Consider the following 24,015-nt stretch of genomic DNA (forward strand, 5'->3'; position numbering starts at 1 on the left):
CTTGGGTCTCTAAAATTAAATTAAAAGCAAAATTAATGGAAGAAATCAAACGGATATTTGTAATTGCTGAGGCCACAGAAGGGTTTCAGTTTGACAAATTGCTTTTTGTTTTTCTATATTGAGACATATTGGTTATAAGAAAGCAGTTCAGGGATGTATTGAAGAGTGCTACTAAAAGTTAGGAAGGAAACCTAAATGAGGTAACTCTAATGTTATTGACTGCAAGACACTAAGCTTGGATTTCACAAGCCTATACTGGTGAAGCTAGTTTTGGAATATTGCAATCAGTTCTAGTCTCCTTGTTATAGGAAGGATGTTGTAAACTTGAAAAGGTTCAGAAAAGATTTACAAGGATGGTGCCAGGGTTGGAGGGCTTGAGCTGTTGGGAGAGGCTGAATAGGTGGGGGCTATTTTCCTTGGAGTGTTAGAAGCTGAGGGGTGACATTATCAAAGTTTATAAAGGGACAACCTTTTCATGTAGAGGGTGGTGAATGTATGCAATGAACTGCCAGAGGAAGTGGTGAAGGCTGGTACAATTACAGCATTTAAAAGGCACCTGGATGGGTATATGAGTTGGAAGGGTTTAGTGGGATATGGACCAAATGCTGGCAAAATGGGAGTAGATTAATTTAGTGTATCTGGTTGGCATGGACAAGTTGGACCGATGGGTCTGCTTCCATGCTGTACATCTCTATAACACTATAGAGTGTAAGAGGATTGCAAATACAGTGGAGAACAGCAATCTTCATTTTTTGAATGAATTAGAAAGTTGACAAAATCATAAATATTTTACTAAAGAGAAAACAAGGAGCAAAAAGAACAAATGGAATGACACTGGACATTTCGGGGGAAAATTCAGTAGAGTACTCAGCTTGCTTTATTGTAGCATTGTTTTAAACAAGGAGACAAATATGGGCCAAGTTATTACAAACCAGTTATTCCAACCTCAGTGGTGGCAATAATTACTGGAAAATATTTTCAGTTCTAATTCCAGTTGATATTTATGGGTTTTTATCTAAACTCTAGATGAAATAATTTTAGCTGGATCCACTTTGGGCTTCGAGTCTCTATTTCTCTGGGTAACTTTCATTTTGTTGTTTGCAATGGTTGTTGCATGTCATCACTGGCAAGGTAAAGTAAAAATAAGGTCGTCATTGTCTTACCTAACCGTAGGCTGATCTCTCCTTAGAGAAAGACATGACAGGTGGTGGTTTAACCTGAGGGTCACCGTACCTCAGGCGAAGGGGAGAAATTGAGAAGGCAAGTTCTTCATGGTAGCCTCAGCTGGTGTGGGAATTGAACCCACACAGTTGGCATCACTCTGCATAACTAACCAGCTATCCAGCCATTAAATTGACATTTTCATCTTTTTTTTGCACTATGATCCCTCAAAAGATGCAGAAGAGACTTCAGTATTATTAGAACTCTCAGCAAAGAGTGTTGTAAGATCCAGTCCCTCTTCATCTATCAGATTGTCGATCTCTGTGATCTCTTCCACTTTTTCCTGAAAGGACCAAATTGTAGCTGATAACTATAATCCCAAATGTGCGTCCTATTTCTACTATTTCAAGCCCTTCTTCAGTAAGAGATGAAAAATATCTCCCATGGTCCTCAAAGATATTTCATCGAGAAAGTCTGATTTCCTTGAAGTTGACCAAGTCAACTGCAGTCTCTGCTCTAGCTGGTGAGTAAAACAATTCATAGTTCCACATTTTTAATAAAACAAAAAATGAGGCTGATTCATAATGACTGACAGGGTGTCAATAATCTCCCATTCATTGCAACTAAGAATTAATTATATCTGACCTTGTGCTGTTAATGTTACTCCTCCTGTACCTTGCAATTTAACAGAAGACTTTTGGAAAAATTGAGACTGTTTTCAACCACAGTGATATAGCTGAAAGAATGGAAATGCTTGCCCCTTTATTCAATTTTTTTCTTTCCATTTCTTGATTTAATTTAATTTGTTGTTGCCACAGTACCTAGGTACAGTGAAACCTTTTGTATGCAGTATAGGCAGATCATACAACACAAAGTGCATTAGGATCATAGAACAGAGTGAGGACAACAATGTTATGGCTGCGGAGGTGTACAAGGAGCAAGATCAATATTTAAATTTAAAATTTGGGAGGTCCATTCAGACGGTTGGTAACAGTGGGAAAGAAGCCATTCTTGAATCTGTTGGCACGTCTGTTTAAGCTTTTATATATTCTACTCGATGGAAGAGACTTTAACCAGGCTGGGAGGGATATTTGATAATGTTGGCTGTCTTTCTGAGGCAGTGAGAAGTGTAGATGGAGTTAATGGATGTTCTTATTGTATGTGCATGATGAAAGTGGCTTCGGGTTCACCTCAAGAGTACCTAGTATTTGTACAAATCCAGATTGAATTGGTCTATTTTCAAAACTTTGTATCTCAGATGAAAAGGTCCGATTGTTGCCTTGACAAATGTCTTGAACAGTTCCTTTCCTATGACATTCATGGCACTTAATGTTGGTGGCTGGATAGGATTGGACTAACAGGAAGCTTTCCTGCCACAAGAGAAAGACTGGCAGGAGTGGTGTACCCCCTTTCCATTGTGTCTATGTATTACTAGCACATTGTCAGCCCTCTGATTAGGAAATTAGAAGTTTGAAGATGAAACAAATTGAGGAGAAAGATGAAAGCTGCAGACTTCAGGAACGGTCAGGTGGGTAGAACAATGACAAATGGAGTTCAGTCCAGACAAGTGTGAGATAATGCATATGGGGAAAGTTAGGAAGCCCAGGGAATACACAATATGCAGAAGGATACTGAGAATTATTGGGGAACAGAAGGAGGTTACAGTGCATCTACACACAACATGAAGGTAGTTGGACAGATAGATAAGGTGGGAAAGAAAGCATAGAATATAGGAGCAGGAAGGTTCTGCTCAAACCTCAACAGCTGGAGTACCACCTGCCTGTGTTTACTACATAATGAAAAAGAGGGGAAATGTAGCTAAATTACCAAGACCATGCCTTGGCTGGAGAACCTCAGTTACAAAGCATGTTTGGATCGCTAAGAGGTCTTTTCTTTGGAATGAAGATGGCTAAGGGGAGCCCTAACTAAAGTGTTTAAAATTAGGATGGGTCTGGGTAAATTATGAGAGATATAGATTTAAAAGGGCACACTCCCCTTTATAAGTACATCAAATGGATGTAGGAGAAGAAGAAGGAATTGGAGAGGTGTTTTAAGGTAGTTTTTAAATGCATGTTGAGGATCTTGAATTCACTGCTCAAAAGAATGTTTGAGCTTGAAACCTACATGATATTTAAAACATGAGTTGGCTATGCCTGTGAAATGTCATAATCTGCAAAGTTACAAACCCCAAGTGATGGAAAGTGGGATTCAACTTTGTCAACTTGTATGGACACATTGAGCAACTGGCCTGCTTCCACACGATAAGATTCCGCACTATAAGGTTGAGTATACTCGAATTGAGTATACTTGGATTGAGGCTGGCAGTACTGTACTGTTTGAACAACAGCAGCAATCATTGCGTTTGATTATGTGACAGAATCAATGATCCAGTGTTTATATAAATCCCTTTTATTAAGCAGAAGTAAACATCACAGCAGGTTTAAAGCCTTGCTTCCTAGGCTTTCCTATCTCCATGACACAATGCATGGGAAGCCAAGAGAGAGAGGAAAAATTTCCATTTGACTCATACCTATTCCATTATTTAAATTATTTGTGACTGAACTGATGCACAATCTGATTTTCACATGATTTGACTGTTTTTATTAGATTTAATCACAAAAGACTGCTTTCATTGGAAACATGGGGCTTAAAAATGTTACAAACATCACTGCAGCCACACGTCAGTCTGATAAACATTGTTCCTCCCTCCATTACTCTGACATGCTGCCTCTCTCTTTTCTCGATGGCTTCTTAATTCCCTCTTGTTAGCTGTGCCCTAGGTCTCCCGTGTTCTGTGTCTATTGCTCATTATCTCCTCTCCTACGAGATAATGTGCCGCATTTGATAAAAAATTACAAATTTTAAAGGCTACTATTTAAGAAAGAGCAAGGGGCAGAATATTGCACTGATGTTCCGTGTATTGGTGCATTTGACAGATATGTAAAAGTTTTGTGTATAAAGTTTATCCAAAGCTTTTAAAGTGAGAGTGGGATTGAGTGCCTATCCATTTTAGACCCCTTCTCTTATCCTTTATGCAATAGATTGCAAAATTCAGTGTGTGGGACTGGTGGCAAATTAAAAAAAAGTCTTTTTGGGAGCCTTGCTTTCATTTCTATTGAGAACTGGCTTCATTTGTGTTTCATTGCCACACTGTTTTCACTGATGTCAATACGAGTGCTGCAGTTGGAGATAATGTCTATGGAGTTATTTTACTGTGAAAATATAAGTTCAGCAAACTAATTAACTCGAGCGGGCTAACAACATTCTTGACTTCAATCAACACCTACTTATTGGCCAAGTTGAAAGCCGTATCAACAGCAGTTACAAAGAGTGGGTTTTACATGTCACTCCATTTGTTTTCAGCAGAAGCCTTCTCAATTATGATCAATAATCTCTTGGCCTGGTCCATTCCTCTCTTCTCACTTACACCATTACTATCTAGTCAAGAGATCAATCCTGGCTCAATGAAGAGCACAGGAGAGCATGCCCATGTAGCACTTAAGAATAGGCTACCAACTTAGTGCGACTGTAAAATCGTACTACTTACATGCCAAGTAATAGAACCAGCATACAAAGAACAATGTGATCACATGACCAACTGATCCAATCAAGGATATGTATTCCTGTCATGTCTAGTTGTGAATGGCAGCAGACAATTAAATAGCCACTCCAAAGAGGAGCCGTAACACAGATGGTATGGGAGCTCATTACACAAAAGACAAAGCTGAAACATTTGCAGACATTTTGAGCCAAAAGTGCCCAATAATGTCAGTTTCTTCCTGATGTCTCCAGCATCACAGATGGTGGTTTTTAGCTAGCTAATTTCAGTCAAAGGGATTTCATGAAACAGTTGAGCTAGTGTGGAAAATGTCGGGTGGGGGAGGGTATTTGATTCTCAGGGGAATGTAGCACAAACGGCCAAGCTTCTGATATTGAGACTGTAATTCTTCAGCCTCCACCACCTCCTCTGGCAGCTCATTCCATTCACGCATCCCCCTCTGTGTGAAAAGGTTGTCCTTTAGGTCCCTTTTATATCTTTTCCCTCTCACTCTAAACCTATGTCCTCTAGTTCTGGACTTCCCCACCCCAGGGATAAGTCCTTGTCTATTTATCCTATCCATTCCCCTCATGATTTTATAAATCTCTATAAGGTCACCTCTCAGCCTCTGACGCCCCAGGGAAAACAGCCCCAGCCTATTCAGCCTCTCCCTGTAGCTCAAATCCTCCAACCTTGGCAACACCCTTGTAAATCTTTTCTGAATCCTTTCAAGTTTCACAATGTCCTTTCGATAGGAAGGAGACCAGAATTGCACACACTATTCCAAAAGTGGTCTAACCAATATCCTGTACAGTTGCAACATGACCTCTCAACTCCTACACTCTGTGCTCTGACCAATGAAGGAAAGTATACCAAATGCAACAAGATCCATTTAGAGAGTGGGAATTTAATGGCACATAACTCATCTGACACCCAAATATCTGTCCGTCACTCAAATATCTGTCCCCACCCAGAAGATTTAAGTCAGGAGTGTGATGTAAGTAATTAGATTAGATTACTTATAGTGTGGAAACAGGCCCTTTGGCCCAGCAAGCCCCCACCGACCCACCCAGACCCATTCCCCTACGTTTTCTCCTTCACCTAACACTTTAGCACAATTTAGCACGGCCAATTCACCTAACCTGCACATTTTTGGACTGTGGGAGGAAACCGGAGCACCCGGAGGAAACCCATGCAGACACAGGCAAATGTGCAAACTCCACACAGATAATTGCCTGAGGTGGGAATTGAGCCACTTGCCTGGCTGAGTGCAGCTCCAGCAACACTCAAAGCTAAAACCGTCCAGGATGAAAGAAGTTCTCTTGGTCTTGCAGAGTCATACAGTATGGAAATAGAGCCTTCAATCCAACCAGTCCATGCCAACCATGTTCCCAAACTGAACTAGTCCCATCTGCATGTGCTTGGCCCATATTCCTCCATTCATTTCCTATTCATATACTTGTCTAAATGTCTTTTAAATGTTGGAAGTATACCCCATCCGCCACTTCCTCTGGCAGGTCATTCCACACATGAGCGACTCTATCTGTAAAAAAAAAAAAAAGTTGCCCCTCATGATCTTTTTAAATCTTTCTACTGGCACCTTAAAAATATGCCACCTAGCTTTGAACTCCGCCACCCTAGGTCAACATGTCATCCATCACCTTAAACATTTTCTCCTTAAACTACTAATGTTCAGTAGCAGCAGTGGGTACCATCTACAAGATGAACTGCAGTGCCTCACCAAGGATCCTATGGTAGCACCTTCCAAACCTGTGAAAGCACATGCCTGGTCACACAAAAACAAGTGATGCAAGTTCCCCTCCAAGCCACACACTGTCTTGCCTTGGAACTATATTGTTGTTTCTTCACTGTCATGGGCTCAAAGGGGTGGAACTTCCTTTTTTAAATGCACAATGGGAATTAACAAAAATAGGATTTTGGAATATTGGGTGTTGAGCAAATCATGTCAGGTTCACAAATTAAAGCGATGTTCACAGAGAATTTTACAGCTGGGAAAATCCTCTATTAAGAAGAGCAGACAATTGTAACACATTGGAATTTTCTTCAGTGATCACTGTACAACAGGCATGTGTCAGAATATTGAGTAGGGAGTGCTGAATAATGGGAGCACATAACACTGTATGAGCTGCTTTGGCTATGTAAGGTCCTGTAGACATCAGAATACTGGTTGTAGTGCAGAAGCACATAGTGAGAGCTTAGGAGAATGCTCATGTCATGTGTTGCCAACAGTAGATTTCAAAATGTTGGCCAACCTTAGATCCAGAAGAATACAAATGAGGAATGAAAATTGGATATACGTGTGTGTGTGTGTGTGTGTAATCATCTGTCTCTTTTTGCAGCCTCCCAACAGTCAATCAGTTCACTTGAATAAGGAAAATATATGATAATTGGACTGTCTCTAATAAGATCTTATACAGTATCTCAATGTACTCACCATCTCTTTATGCATGTCTTGTGTTTGATGTTAGAACCATTTAAATAATAACTATCCCACTTGTGCATGGTAAGAAATAGAAAGGTGGGATGCTAGTGTATGAACGTTTTGATTTTATTCATCACTGCTCCTTTATCCAATGGTTATAATAAGCAGCTTAGATAAAGAAAGAACGAGCTTGTATTTAAAGAAGATTTGGGACTTAGTATCTGATTTCATACAGACAGATGACCCAATGCAAATGCTCTGTGTTTTATCCCACAATTAGACAAATGACTAGTTAGTCTCTTTTCATGGTTGTGGTTCATGAACATGAAGAGAAGGAATTTCTGTCCGAAGTTAGTGCGTCTGGGAATTCTTTGCCCCAGCAGGCTGTCAAGGCTGAGTTGTGAATTATATCTGAGGCTGACATAGAGCAATTTTTGATCAATAAGGGAATCAAGGGGAAAAGGCAGGAAAATGGAATTGAGTATTGAGATTAGCCATGATTCCATTGAATGGTGGAGCAGAATAAATGGGCTGAATGGCCTTTTTCTGCTCCTATATCTTATGCTGCAATGGTGTCATAAATGTTAACCAGGATACAAGGACAATACTTCCTCATAGAGTCTAGGGGAAAATTTTGCACACATGTGAATAAGCAAATCAGCTCTTGTTCTAGATTTTTTGGCATATTCTCAGACGGCTAACAGCTAGCAAGGTTTCTCACCGTATCACTGAAAGATTTGTAGGAACTCACCCTCACTCTGGTGGGCAGCCCTAAACAACCTGAGGAGCATTCATTGGCTGGTGATGGGCCTCCATCACTCATTTTGGGAGGACGTCCTGCTTTCATGGATCTTGGATCTCTCTGTTCATGTATTTTTGCTTCTAGCAATGCCACCAGAAGCAGAGGGCTGCATCCCACTGGGAGGTGATGGGGACAGTGGCAGGTTGGAAATGGGGGCACTTGGGGAGTGGCCAAATCCTAAGGGAGACCCTCTCTGTTTTCAAAAGGGGATGGGGGCCCATGAAGAAGACCCTTTCCTGTTTTTCACACAAGGTCCAATGTGGCTAAATTGCCGAGAATTCCCCACACAACCTCTCCAGCCTTTGCAGGATTCCCTGTTATATAAAGGACTCGTTTTGTCAGGATTGATGCTCAACAATGCATTGAACTCCAACCAATCTGATGGTAGAGAGTCAGAGTCTGGCTTGAGATCTTGATGGGGTCAGACATGTTATCTCTGATTCCTGTTAATCTTAGTAATTATGTTTAACTAGACAATGTAACTTACACCTGTTGCAATAAACTAGATCTTAGTGTTAAGCCAAATGTCTCTTCTTGCTGGGACTCACTGGTTCATAGTTCACCATTGTTAATACAAAGAACAAAGAAAATTACAGCACAAGAACAGACCCTTCGGCCCTCCAAGCCTACGCTGATCCAGATCCTCTATCTAACCCTTTTGCCTATTTTCTGAGGATCTGTATCCCTCTGCTCCTTGCCCATTCAGGTATCTGGACAGATACATCTTAACTGACACTATCATGTCTGCCTCTACTACCTCCATTGGCAATGTGTTCCAGGCACCCACCACCCTTTGTGAAAAGAACTTTCCACACATACTTACCTTAAACTTTTCCACTCTCACCTTGAACTCATGACCCCTAGTAATTGAGTCCTCCGCTCTGAGAAAAAGCTTCTTGCTCTCTATCCTGTCTATAATGAAACAGATCGTTAGAGCTAGTAGGTGAGCTGATGGCCTAGTGGTATTATCACTGGACTGTTAATCCAGAGACCCAGGTAATGTTCTGATGATCTGCATTTGAAACCTGCTATAGCAGATGGGAGATTTTGAATTTTAAAAAAATTAATAAAGAGTGTAATAATGACAATGAAACCATTGTCAAATAAACTAATGTCCATTAGGGAAGGAAACTGCCATCCTCACCTGGTCTGGCCTACATATGACTCCAGACCCACAGCAAAGTGGTTGACTCTTAACTTTCTTCTGGGGCAATACATATTCATTGCACCAGTGCTGCTTTTATCCCATGAATGATTTATTTTTAAAACATGTTGTAGAAAGGAAGATTAGAAGTAGCAACCAAACCCTCCACAGCACATAAAATTACCACTTCCTGCTAACTGAAAAATTGTAAATGGGGCAGGAAATGGCCACATTAGGACTGCCATGGGTCTCACCCCACCTCAGGCCACTTGTGAAATCATGGCAAATTCAGGGGTGGGAGACTAAGTGCCTGAAGTGTGATCTAGAAAATTTTAACAGGTCACTAGGAACCTTACCCATCAGGGAACCGTAAAACTCTGTCCTAATTTCTTTGTAACTATGCAACACTCCCATTTAGTGTTTTACTGGCATGTCAGTCTAGATTATGTATTTGAGTCCTAGAGTTGGCTTTGAACCCATAACCTTCCGGCTCAGAGATAGAGGCAGTACCATTGAATGAAAGCGGCTGCAAAACATGAAAAATTGAATCACAAAAACAATACATTGTGTGCAGACATATTTTTATTATTGGGGGTCCAGACCTGTGCATCTTTACTAAACAAAAGCAGCAGCACTAAATTACCTGCCAGCTCAAAAATTCCAAATAATGAACACGTTAGAAGGTGTTGTTAAAAAGGGAGGGAATAAGAAATTCAGGGCTGGAGAATAATGAGACATGCATGTGTTCCCTGTGCTGATAGAAGAACTAATTATCCCAGTTATCATTGTTTATTGACTCGAGGACAAGTACAGGATCTAGGTATTGCATTAGTCATAAAATGTACCTACCCTGGAGGCATACTGAAGGGTAAGGACCATTTGGCAGGAATGTTAATACCCTTTGGTTATTGAATCAGTAAAGAACATATTGTGCCCTGCTTTGTAAAGCACTTGCCAAGTCAAAGTTTTGATGGTGCAACTTAAATGAAAGGGATTGAACTATATAAATTTAGCATACAAATTAAAACAGTTTATTCACATTTAGCATTTTAATTAATTTGGACCTTTTATAAAGCAGTTTCTAAGTGACTACAGTGTTTTCATTGAAAACATAAAAAAGATTGCCGACTGTGTCTGACACACTTGAAAGCATTACATATAAGACTCAGTAATGCTTGCACATGATTTGGACAAAATGTCATATTGATATAAAGCAGCCAGTGAATTATAATTAAATGGAGAGGTGTCAATCGTTAAACACGAACATTAATTTGAAAGAAAATCTCCTATTTCTTGTATTATTTTACTACTTAAAAGGCAGTGCCAACACAACTGTCAGTCTGTAATATCAGGCTGCCTCAACAATAAGCGTCTAATTAATCTCGTGCCAATTTATAGCAATTCGAAACAGAACTGAACTATTATGCTCTTCCTAACAGCAGAGTAATGAATTGTGTAGTATGATGTTTGATAATGACAGATACACCTTATCCTCTGACTTACCATGAGCAATGCCACTCAAACAGTATTAATAATTAACTAAAAAATGGCTGTTGTGTTCCAGTGTGTACCGTAACTCCCACAGATATAATGCTATAATGAGTCAGAGATGGCAATTATACTGTTTTTTTTTTGCACTCGGGTGGAAGTTAGAAGTCAAGGAATACTGTCCAAATCTACTCCCAATCAAGTAGAAAATAAACTGCACTCATCAATTTTTTTTTCAGCAGTCTCATTTGTAAATCAGCACAACTGTCAGTAATTAACTTTAGCTGTGATGTATGGGCTTTGCTGCTATTCATCCTAACATCACCTCAGCCTCATCCAGATTTTAATGTTCAATATTCAGGGCAAAAATTCACCTTGTGGGTTTTCTTCTGCTGGCTTATAACTGACTATTGCTGCAATGGTGCACTTTCCAGGGGAGGCATCAGTACAATTAAAACCCATCATAGTGAAATATCCTGAAGAAAAGCTGTAGAACTTTTCATTAGAATCTGGCTTAGCTTTGACCATCCATTCTTATCCCATATCCCAGACGTGAAGGACAGTCTTCTGTCACATGCCATTCTTCAACTGTACCTTGTGCTAAAATTGTATGTGGGCAGATTCTGATGGCACTCAGCCAATACAATTTGCTGCTTTGCAGTCTGTTATAGTTGGACTAAAAATTCATAAAAGATAGAGCTGCTAATCTGTTTCCCTTCAAGAGGTTTGTTCGACCAGGTGTTAAATACAATAGTCTCTAAGAGAGCTTACTTCAGCCAGGAACAGGGGATGGGAGGGAGGAATGTTCCATTCCACTGTCATGTCTTTATTATGATGTATCAGAGTTTGATTGGCATTGTTTCATAAGTTCCATCTGGCCACAATAATTGCAAAATTGATGAGTAGAAAAGTGACAGAGAAACTAATTTGGCCATTGATTGTTGCATGCAAAATGATAGACATGATCGATTTACAGCTAAGGACTGGCTCTCCTGGAGGTCTCTGGACACAAGATATAACATAGCAGGATATTGAAGGAAAGGATGCACACTTTACGATGGCTTAGCACTAACTGTTCATGCAAGGGCATAATTCTTGAGCATAACATTGGAAAAAAGCACCAGACTCAGTGCTCCGGGAATAGTGCTACTTGCTTTAATAAAGCCCGCAAGACATTTGAGTAAAGCATCTTCAGAAGCAGTTGTTGATTCATTTCAAGATTGTGTTTGGACGTATCTCTGTATCATGGACCTGGATAAAGCTACCATCAAGGCAGCAACCAAGGAGCAGGAAAACTTTTATCTCTCCACCCTGCAGGCTCCCTGCCTCTATTCCTGATTAAGGGCTTTTGCCCAAAACCTCGATTTTCCTGCTCCTTTGGTGCTGCCTGACCTGCTGTGTTTTTCCAGGTAAAAACAAGGACTGCAGATGCTGGAAACCAGAGTCTAGATCAGAGTGGTGCTAGAAAAGCACAGCAGGTCAGGCAGCATCTGAGGAGCAGGAAAATCGACGTTTTGGGCAAAAGCCCTTCATCAGGAATAGAGGCAGGGTGCCTGCAGAGTCGAGAGATAAAATGCTTTGTGCTTTTCCATCACCACTCTAATCCAGACTCGGGTTTCCAGCATCTGCAGTCCTCGTTTTAACCTAAAGCTACCATCAAGACAGGCCCTAATGATTTTCTTGTCGGGTACTAGGTAAAAGATGGAAGATGCTCATTCGCCATTGTTTCTCCCACAGTAAGCAGTTTGTTACCTTATCTGAAATGATTTCCTAAGAGTATTTCCTGTACATAGGAGCAATCAATCAACCCTGATCAAGTATTAAGCTCATGGCTGATCTGAATAGACTTCAATATCACATTCCTGCCAGTTTCTCATACCCCTTGACTCACCTATCATTCAAGTTCTGCCTGTTTCACCCTTAAGTATATTCAATGATTCAATCCCACAGCACTCTGGGGTAGAAACTTCCAAATATTACTGACCTCTGAACAACAGGATTTCCTGTTCACCTCTGCCCTAGAGGATTTTGAAAGCTCAATCATTATATTCCAAACGGATCTGTAGGTTTCTTCACATATTAGAGGGCATGCAGGAAAATGACAGAAGTGTTTACCAGAACTTAAGGATCAAGGAAGGTGAAGGCATGGCCACCAATGATGAGAGTGATTAAAATCAAGGTTTCTCAAGAGATTTCAAATGGATGAGTGCATATATCATGCAGAATTGTGAGTTTATATGAAAAGGATAGAGAAAGGAGAGTCCATTGGAAAGATTTGAAAACAAAGGTGAGCATTTTAAAATCAAGGTCAAGAGTTAATGTAAGTAAGCAAGCACAGGAATAGGGTAATTAGACTTGTCGGAAATGAAGACATAGCCAATAGAAAATTGGGTGACCTATAGATTAGAGAGTGTGCAATATCAGAGACCAGCCTAAATGTATTGGGATAGTCAAGTCTAGGGAAAGAAAAGGCAGGAATAGGGAATGGAGCAGCACACACTGTTCAATGTCGTTGACCCTTAACTGCCCTCTGGGTAATACGTGCTGGCCTAGTCAGTGATGCCCTCTTCCTGCAAATGGATTAAAAAAAAACATAATGAGACAGAGGCGAAGTCAGGCATTACTGCAAAGGTGGAGATAGGCATTTTTAGGGATTTCACAAACATATCATCAACGAAAATGAAGCTCAGAGTTAAATGTGGTTCCAGTGTTGCAAAATGTCTGATTTAACTCAGATCTTTGATAGGGAAAGGACTGGAACTGACAGCAAGAGATGAGTGTTTACAGGAGGCAACAGAAAGCAGTAGCTTTCATTATTTCACTACTTCATTGCATGAAATTTCTGTTTATCCCAGATTCAATGTTGCATAAGAAGTCTGATAATTTAGCAATTGTAGAGAATTCGATCTCAATGGTGGTGAGGTAGAACTGTGTGGCAACAATATAAATGTGAAAACTAATGCTGCACTTTAGTAAAAACATTTATTAAAAAAAACTTCTGTGGAATGATGGCATATTACTCTGTTAATATTGAACCATTTCACACAAGGCATGTCAACTGATAGTGTTTGCACTGCAATACCAAGAAATGAGGTTCAGATTGCTAATCGAGCAGAAAGATTTCTAGCCTTACTGTAATTATCAGTTTTCTAATTAGCAAACAATGAGCCTTCTGTAAAATCACAAGACACTGCAAAGTATAAAATGACAGTCATTTACTATTGAATTTGATGGTTCTAAAAATTATAATTCTCTCTGCAGAACACAATTCATCTGACAATGTTAATGTTCGACCACAGACACATTTGGAAATCCAAACATTGAAGCCAAATGTAGAAGCAATTTGCTTCTTTAAAAAGAATTTAAATTGCTTTCTTGTCATTGAGCACTGCTGATTCCAGTTAAATATGTCAACTAAGAGTCAACACCGCTCCTCATTTATCTTGTCTCCATCTGTTCCTGTAACACAGGGAGGAGTATGTTTAAATTGTTACACCCCTGACATTGCTACCATTTACTCAGGGATTAACATGTCAGAAAGTGGTGCTCTTTTATTTAGTTTTGTTGCCCATTCTCAAAGTACAAATATAGGACATTATAATGAAGTTATTCATCATTATTGTGTTCAAAAGGGCAGGCTAGTCAGACTTATTTAGTAACGTTATTAATAAAGGCATTTTGTCAGCAGCAAATGAAAAGTCTTAGATTATTATATTTCCAGATTTTTTTTAATTCATGAGGTGTGGGTATTGTTGGCTGGGCCAGTATTTGTGACCTTTTCCTAATTGCCCTTGAGTAGCTGGTGGTGAGTTGCAGCCTCCTCCAAAGTGTTAGAAGGGAGTTGCAAGATGTTCGAATCAGCAACAGTAATATAATTCCAGGTCAGGACTGTGGAAAACTTGCTGGAGTTAGTCTTCCTGCGAATCTGCTGCCTTTGTCCTTCCTTAACTTCAAAAGTAGTAGTCTACTCGAAGCTTTCTCTTGAGTAAAATAGAAGAAAATGGAAATGGGACAGACCCACTGCCAACCTTATACATGCAACCTAGGCTGACACTTCTATATTGCAATGAAGGATTTTTTCTTTATTCACTTGTGGGATGTAGCCATTGCTGGCTGTCTCTCCCTGGTTGCCCTTGAGAAAGTGGTGATGGGCAGCCTTGAACCACTGCAGTCCATGTGCTGCAGATTGACCCAAAAATAGTATTAAGGTATGAATTTCAGGATTTGGACCCAGTGGTAGTGAGTCCTGCATGATTCGAGTTCTTATCTTTCAGGATTTAAGGCCCATTTGCCTATGCAAATGGACATCATCACTCCCACATTAATATCTGAAGAGATTAGAGGAGTTTTCCTTTAATCTTGACTGAAATGTATCCATTAAACAAAAGTAACTAAAAAAGTTCAGCTGGACACTGATTTCATTTGTCAAACTTCACTATTTACAATTATAAAAGTATATCAACTACACTTGATCTTCCAACTTTGTTTTACTGTTTTTGCTACTTTGCAAATCATCGTAGAATCCCTATAGTTTCGAAACAGACCATTCGGCCCAACAAGTCCACACGGACCCTCTGAAGAGTAATCTACCCAGACCCAATCGCCTACCCTACTACTCTAAATTTGCCCCTTACTAATACATCTACCGTACACATCTCTGAACACAATGGGCAATTTAGAGTGGCTAATCCACCTAACCTGCACATTTTTGGATTGTGGGAGGAAGCCAGAGCACCTGGAGGAAACTCACGCAGACACTGGAGAATGTACAAATTCCACACATCAAGTCACCCAAGGCTGGAATCGAACCCGGATCCCTGGCGCTGTGGGACAACAATGCTAACCACTGAGCAACCGTGTTGTCCTGTCATAAATGTTGATGGTTCTTTGTAGATGCAAGGAGTAACAGAAAATAACATGAATCAGAGAATAGAAATATAGAATTTATTCCCACTTTCCCTGGTCTATTGGATTTACTATGGATATCAATAACCCAAAGCAGTTCTAACAACGAAATATATTCAATGTTCTTTATTCACACAAAATACTGCAAAGTATCTTACCCATACAATGCTTATTGTCATAAGTGAACCCTTTTACAAGAGTCAGACAATAGCTGATGATCAACCTCCTCTGTCCCCAACTCGAGGCACTAATCAGATGACTCCCAATTCAGGGCTAGATAACTATGCTCCAAGGAAAGCTTTCTTTACAGCCTTTCTGGACATAGAAGCCATGTATTCAAACTTTTAACTATCAAGTCTCCAGCAAATGATCATTTAATTACTGTCAAACATCACAATAGTGTCATCTACAACAGCCAGTTTGATCAATTGCTCATTAGACCGTGTCTCTCTCTCTCCCTGGAAAGAGGTTTATCTCTTGGAATTATCAAACTTGGACCTCAGACCAGCTTCCACAGACTCGCTGCTGCCTGTCACTGTAGAAAATCATGAGGGGCATGGATAGCGTGAATAGTTAACGTCTTCTTCCTAGGGTATGGGAGTCCATAACTAGAGAGAGGAATGATTTAAAAGGGACCTAAAGGGCAGCTTTTTCATGGAGAGGGTGGTGCACGTAAGGAATGAGGTGCCAGAGGAAGTGGTGGATGCTGGTATGATTACAACAGTTAAGAGACATCTGGATCGGATAGGAAGGGTTGAGAGATATGGGCCAAATGCTGGCAAATGGGACTAGGTTAATTTCTGATATGTGGTCGACATGGACGAGTTGAACCGAAAAATCTGTTTCCGTGCTATACAGTTCTAATTCTCTATCTTGTTAGCAGTATGCTATTTATGCAGCACAATTCCATGACGATAACAAGTTGTTAACTGGTAAATAGTTCTTATCACATCTGAATTCACGGTGTCTGTTTTAAACAGAACTCCTAACTTTTTCAGAGTTACTACACCAGTTAGTCCGTTACTGTTGAATTACCACCACTTACTACAAACACATTCCTACAGCAACATATTAAACCAGTGATCTTTCAAATCATTAGGTAACTGCCAGACTTCGTGTGTGTTTTTCCCCTTATTTCATTAAATTTCATTTATTTTCATTTCAGCGGACATTGCAAATTTAAGGTTCATATCTACAGGATATCATCATATTGTAGCTTGATTTCCAACTGTCAGTAATTGTGAAATTGCACTTAAGATCTCATTTAGAGACAAATAATTTTTTTGTAAAAAGAAGGAAACTGAAATCCGGAACTTGACTGGTGAGCAATGATTTTCCCCTGTGTTTGAATCTTGGTTCTTTTGTTTGCAACATTTTGAAGTGTGAAATATTCCATAAACACGTATAGGTTCTATTCATCCCCTCCGATAACATGCATAAATATAAAACACACTTTTATTGCTTCCTTATCCAATGCACACAACAAAGGGTGAGCCTGCTTTTCATCTGACTTATTCTTCCTGTAGGCGAAAGTGAGGACTGCAGATGCTGGAGATTAGAGTCAAGAGTGTGGTGCTGGAAAAGCACAGCAGGTCAGGCAGCAAAGGAGGAGCAGAAAAATCGAAGGAAGGGCTGATGAAGGGCTTTTGCCCGAAACGTCAATTTTCCTGCTCCTCGGATGCTGCCCTACCTGCTGTGCTTTTCCAGCACCACATTCGTGACTTTATTCTTCCTGTAGTATAGAAGTTAAACGACACTTGTCATGTCATTCTTTATTTGACATTTACTTCTCATCTCAATTCATTCGGGAACTTTAAATATTTCCCCTCCATCCCCCTTCTGCCTCAACATTATGGCTTGTAGCCCATTTTAGGAGCAATGTTGTGGAGCTCGTCTACAGTAAGTCTCCAACATTATTGCAAAGTGTCAGCTACTTTCCCAGCACACACATTTTTATGTGAATCCCTCTACAGGCCAGTACTTGGCCTATTCCGTGTTACATAAAGTACTAAAGAGACTTGAGAAATTTCCACCTGTGAATAGAATTCAACATTATTAGGTTGATAAGAGTGGGAAGTTGGATGGATCAGCTAATATAGCACCCTGGGCCAAAGAGAAAATGATTAACGTGCCAATTGGTCTTTGCCCTTTAGTATTGACTCTGGTGTCCATTCCTGGACCTTCTAACTGGACACAATGCACCATTACTCCAAAGTATTTGTTTGATGCAAATATAAAATTAGTTCTGTTTGCATCATTTTGAGGCTGCTTTCTTGATTTTGTTCATTTGGGGAATAATCTGTCACTGAGCTATTTTATGCCAACGGCCTACATCTTGAGATGTGGTGAACCAGGGGAGTCAGAGAGTGAAGCTACAACCATATTATGTTTCTCTAATGTGTCATCAGAGTTTGTACTGAGAGTTGAGACTAATCTTATCCGCTTATTTTAAAATGTGAGATACAAAGGGAGCTGGTATTTAAATGGCCAGCTGTCTTTATCGAGCTTGGACTTGCCCCACTTTCTATAGCCCAGTGTGCACAGTGCAGACCTGGTCAGAACAGATCCGTTTGACGGCATTTATTTTGGATAGCCAGAGTACCCTTCTGGAGAGGAGAGGTACTCTTGTGGATATGGTCTTTTTAATGGCGGGAATTGGATGGGTAGGCAACGTTGTCAGGAGGTTGTCGGTCTATAGGTACTCTTTGGAATTTCAATGACTACACAATAATGTGCCTAAAAACTGCATAAACCCTTCGGAAGCAGCAAAGCTGCCAAAGCTACCATCTAAATTAGAATAAAAGTATTTGTTTTCATAGGAGATTAGTTGAAAGAATTTCAGTGCATTGATTCTTTTGTCAATGAGTTTTTTTTTATAATACCGATCTCATTAGCAAACTCATTTGTGTCAGCCAGGCATTTGAAGCGGTAGATAAAAGTTAATTTGGTGTGGAGGGGTTAGGGCAATGCTTAATCGATGGCATGAGTGGGAACTAAGTGTGGCTCTCTGCCCAGCCCACATTGGCTGCGTTTCCCACTCTGGTTTGATTTATGGACCCTGGAAATGTCCCACCTCTGTTCACTTGACCCAGGAGTGAAATTCACGGTGGACTGTCAGAATATTGAGTCTCTGAAGCAGAGGATCAGTCTCTTCTCCCATGATGGTGCAGCTTCCAAATTTGGACACAATGCAAATGGAAAGAAAGGCTGGCAACTCAGAGAATCCCTGCAGTGTGGAAGCAAGCCATTCAGCCCATCAAGTCCTCACTGATCATCCGAAGAGCATCCCACCAAGACCCAACCCCCCCGCCAACCTTATTCCCTGTAACCCTGCATTTCCTATGGCTAATCCATTTAACCTGTACATCCCTGAACACTATGGGCAATTTAACATGGCCAGTTCAGCTGAGCTGCACATCTTTGAACTGTGGGAGGAAACCAGAGCACCTGGAGGAAAGTATTAACTAACATGAGATTGCCCATGCCCTCTGTTGGCTCATTCCACTAGGCCTGTTATATCCAACAGCGCAAAAAGACTAAACAAGATTTAAGAGATTTTCATTTTAAATTATGATTGTTTATACAATAGTTAAAAGGCAAAACATATTTCCTTACAATATTTCCTTATGGTGAGGAGTCAGTAATTAAAAATTATGACTGAACAAAGTAGGTAAAAGTTTCCTTACACAGGGAGTCAGTGCAGCATGGAATGATTTATTACACAGTATGCCTTATCTTGGGATTGTCCTGACTGTGGGCCTCTGGAGACTCCCACTGTCAGCCAAGTGCTTCAGGCTTTCAGCCTTCATTCAAGATGGATTCCTTGCTCATTCCCAATCAGTTAACAGAGAAATCCTAACACGTGTACCCAATATTAATTAAAGGAGGGTTCCAAAAGGAGGCCCCTAGAGGGGAGGCAATGGTCGAGACCCAGGCTAATGCTTGGAAGTCATGGGTTCCAAACCCACCACAACAAATATTGAAATTTGAACTCAGTTAAGAAGTTGGGATTTAAAATGTAGTCTGAGGGTGACTATGAAAGTATTGTTGTAAAAACCCTTCATGTCTGGGTCACTAATATCCTTTAATCTGCTGTCATTACCTTTTCCAGCCTATTTGTGACTCCAAACACACAGCATTGTGGTTGACTCTTAAATGCCCTCCAAAATGGCTTTGTAAACCATTCAGTTTGTGGGGGGTTAGTGAACAGCAACACATTCTGGCCTTGCTAGTGATGCCTCTATCCCATGGAAGAGTAAAGAAAGAAAAGTGGAGCTCCAGCACCCCATCCCTGCTCCCACAGGGCCCTCCGACACCCACCCTCACTCTCACTGAAGAGACATAACAAATCTCAAGCTTCAAATCAGGGGTGGATATAATGGACAATTTTGCTCAGTACTGAATTATAAATTTCACTACAGTAGTTAATAATTAAGGCTCCAAGAATCTGAGACTCAAACTAAGCTATCTTAGCTGCAATGTTGTGTATGGTGGATGTTCATTGAGGCAGGTGGATCATGTGACCTGTCACGATGAACAAAATGAAATGAGTCAATTCATGACCAACTTGATGCACAGCGTGCGCTTATGCAAAAGTAATATGGTTGGCTGTCTCTTATAGTGCTAGCTGCTTTTTTACATGCAAGAACATCCAGTGTTTGATAATAAATGTTTATTCAATAATTAGAGACAGTATAACATCTAAAAAATCTTTGCAAATTTACTTGATATCTGACAAACTGTAACACAGTTCACCCTGAAAGGATTGTGTGCATCTTTTCACTAGGAGATCCTCTGTGTCATATTAGTAATTTAAGTGATGATAAAAGGAATGGTACATGTCATGTAAATGAACAATAACATTTCTTCTTAAAATTAAGCTGTTGCTGTATTCCTTTCAGCCACTGGACTTTGAAACCAAGAGGATACACAGTCTGCTGCTAGAGGCAGTGAATAAACATGTTGACCCTCAGTTTGAGAACCTCAGATCTTTTAAGGACTGGACCAGCGTCAGGGTGATGGTGAAAGATGTCAATGAACCTCCAGTGTTCATCTCGCAGGCAAATGTGATTGACGTTCAAGAGGACGTCCATGTTGGGAGTGTCATTGGCTCCATAACTGCACGGGATCCTGACATCACAAACAGTCCAATCAGGTACAAACCTTTCCATTCTGCTTGACTTAACTAGGCATGGAAATAGACCTTGTGATAAATAAAAGTCAAGTGAAGTTGCCATAATCCTACCAGACCATGGGGCTTGTCTTTCATCATAGAGAGAAGGAGGGTGGGAGTGTGGGAGTATTGGTGGTGGTTTAATATGAGAGTCACCATACCTCAGGCAAGGGAAAAGGTTGAGAAGGAGAGTCCTTCACAGTAGCTATGGTTGGCATCATGCTGCATCACAAACCAGCTATCCCACCAACTGAGCTAACCAACTCCCATCACTATATGTTGTGTTATTCACATGCATGTATATTTTTATGCACTTGTGTGCTGGAAATGCCTCATTAAACAGATACTCATTTATTCATCATGTTTGCGACTTTGGTCACTGTCAGCTCAGTGGATTCCACTCTGCTCTATGTCCGATGGTTGCAAGTTCAAATCTCACTCTGGACACTTTGGCACAGTGTCAAAACTGTCACTGACTCTAATTTTCATTCAGTGGCCTGCTGTGCAGAGACAGGATAATTCCTGGTTCTGCAAACCCTACCTTTAAAGTGGCTATCTGAATTTTTGGTGATAGGGGAGGGGTAGTGCGAAGTGGAGGTAGAAGTCAAGGTGGATGATTTGGGAAGACCTGGACGAGAGTACCCAATGTGAGGTGGGATGGCTGGGAAACTGTCCACGGTTTAACTATAAAGATTAACAGACAAAATCCCTCTAGCTCTCACCCGTGTCATGCACAAAGGGAGGATGGTAGTGAGTTTACACAATGATTACTTTCCTGCTCTTAAGCCAGTTGTTGTTTGATTCATTCCTGTCTCTTACTAAGGTAGGCTAAAGCGTGTTTGCCAAACCTTGTTTTTTTTAAGTTTCATCCTTGCAAATAAGCCAACTGAAAAATCCTTGCTGGCTTAATTTATAAAGCGTTCAGAACATGAAATTGCTTTATTATTTCATTCACATGCCCAGCCATATAAGAGATGACAAATCCAGTGTTGAACAAGGGTAGACAAAGTCAGGAGTCACACAACACCAGGTTATAGGCCAACAGATTTATTTGAAATCACAAGCTTTCAGAGCGCAGCCCCTTCAGGTGAACTGGAGAGATGCACCACTTCACCTGATGAAGGAACAGCACTCCAAAAACTTGTGATTTCAAATAAAGCTGTTGGACTGTAACCTGGTGTTGTGTGATCTAAGAGATGAAGGGTTTGTCTAATGAAGAGAAATTGAGTAATTTATACCTTTTCTGGAGTTGAGAAGAATGAGAGGAGATCTTATTGAAGTATATAAGATGGTAAAGAGGATTAACAATGTACACAAAGAGAGGATTTGTTTTATCTCTAATGAGAGATCATTGTTTTAGGATAAGGAGTTTAAAATGGAGGTGCAGAGAGTTTACCTCTCTCAAAGGGTTGTGAATCTGTGGAATTCACTACCTCAGAGTACGGTGGATGTTCCAACATGAAGTAAATTTGAGAAGGAGACAGACTGGTTGTTAATTAGTAACAGATCGAAGGGTTTTGGAGATCAGACATGAAAGTGAATTTGAAGTAGAGGTGAGATCAGCCATGATAGTATTTGAATAGTGGAGCCAGGTCAACTCCTGCTCCTTTGTATTTTCTTATGCATGTATTTTATTTGGTTTGATTTATTACTGTCACATGTACGGATATATAGTGAAAAATGTTGTCTTACATGTGCTACAGACAGATTGTACTATACAAGTGCATTAGGGTAACAGAACAGAGTACAGGATACATTGTTACAGCTGCCGAGAAGAGGCAAGGAGAGATAAACATTAAAGAGGTCCATTCAGGAGTCTGATAATAGCAGGAAGGAAGCCGTTCTTGAATCTGATCGTACATGGATACAAACTTTTATATCTTCTGTCGGATGGAAGAGGGTGGGGAAGGTTTTTGATTATGTTGGAGACAGTGAGGACTGCAGAGACTGGAAAGTCAGAGTTGGTAAAATGTGGAGCTGGAAAAAACAAGGCAGTTGTGGAGAACTAGAAATAAAATTCCCATACTCATCTCAATGGTCAGATTGAAAAGGAAAACAACTTGCTTTGGCTTAGTAGATATTTTTCAAAGATTAATGGGCAGCATTATTTTTTAAATGCCTGAACGGTTTTACACATCTCTTTTACTTTTCTTGACAGCTCCTGTTGCCATCTTTAGCAGGTTTCTTTGACAGCTTTAACAGTTCTTTTATAATTTGCCCAAAGAAGCTCATATTTGGGTTTGTTGTTGCGTGCCCTCCCTCTCCAAGGAAGTACATCCTCTTACGATGGTGCATTGCTTCCACCAGAGGGCAGGTGACCTCTCCTGAAGTTGTCTCAGATGCAAAAGGAATGCTTACTTCAAATAAATAGACAAGGTTAAGACCTGGCTTCACGTAGTATAATCTGGACACTCCAGGTTCCAGACGGTTACCTCAGCAATTGCATGCAGGAACAGAGGCTGCTGATGACTTAAATGAGCAACTGCATGAATCTCAAGACATCTCCATTCCTGCCCCTGTAAAAATGGTAGGTATAGTGTTTGTGATTGTACCATTTCCACCATAATGGAGGGCCTCTTCACCTTGGTGAAAATCTGGGTCTTGGCCATCCCCATCTGTTCAGGCCTAGTTTGTGCTCGGAGGCAGGCAGAAAGATCCCATTGGTGAAGAACAGTCGTTCTGGGTGACCCGGCCAATGTTTATCCCAAATTATTTGATCATTAATTTGTTGCTGTTCCATGTTTACTGTGTGTAAATAAACTACTGTGCTTCCTATATTACAATTGTGATTGCAAAAGTACTTCTTGGTTGTAAAGTGAATTGCTATATTCAGATCATTGATAGCACATTAAAAATGACAGATGTTTCTAATTGCCTATTTTGACATTTTAGCACGCAGGATGTTGTGCCTTTTCAAAGCTTCCAATGGAGGGAAATGTATAAAACAAGGTAAACCCAAAATCAGATCCCAATAAAGAATATCATGCAATTCAGCCTGGTATATTCAGCCATTTTACAGCACGCCATCATACTCTATGCTCCGTGTCACCCAGAATGAACCACCTCCTCTTCATTGTGCTGTAAGAATCTGTTAAGTCACCAGAATAAGTCTGTTATAATGATTGGACTTATTCATCTATTTTAGTGACAAGTTTAGAGCTATTTTCACATAGGCTGAGAACAGCAAGTAGGATCATTAGGGTAATTTGAGTCTGTCGCTGGCAGGCGGGTCCCAGACTGGAGGCCTCTGTGGGGAGGCTGGTCCCAGACTGGAGGCCTCTGTGGGGAGGCAGGTCCCAGACTGGAGGCCTCTGTGAGGAGGCAGGTTCCAGACTGGAGGCCTCTGTGAGGAGGCGGGTCC

General features: G+C 40.5%; 1 protein-coding gene across 1 annotated transcript in view; it reads left to right on the forward strand.

Moving 5' to 3' along the window:
• cdh22 (cadherin 22) overlaps nt 1-24,015 on the forward strand; it is an 850,755-nt gene that overhangs the window by 561,531 nt on the left and 265,209 nt on the right. Inside the window, exon 7 of the mRNA XM_043710157.2 lies at nt 20,383-20,636. Coding sequence (XP_043566092.2) covers nt 20,383-20,636 — 254 coding nt within the window. The remainder of the gene's footprint in view (nt 1-20,382; nt 20,637-24,015) is intronic.

The sequence above is a fragment of the Chiloscyllium plagiosum genome, unplaced genomic scaffold (assembly GCF_037043375.1).
Source record: "Chiloscyllium plagiosum isolate Xiang-an unplaced genomic scaffold, Cpla_swu_hap1 HiC_scaffold_15, whole genome shotgun sequence".
Taxonomy (NCBI): Eukaryota; Metazoa; Chordata; class Chondrichthyes; order Orectolobiformes; family Hemiscylliidae; genus Chiloscyllium; species Chiloscyllium plagiosum.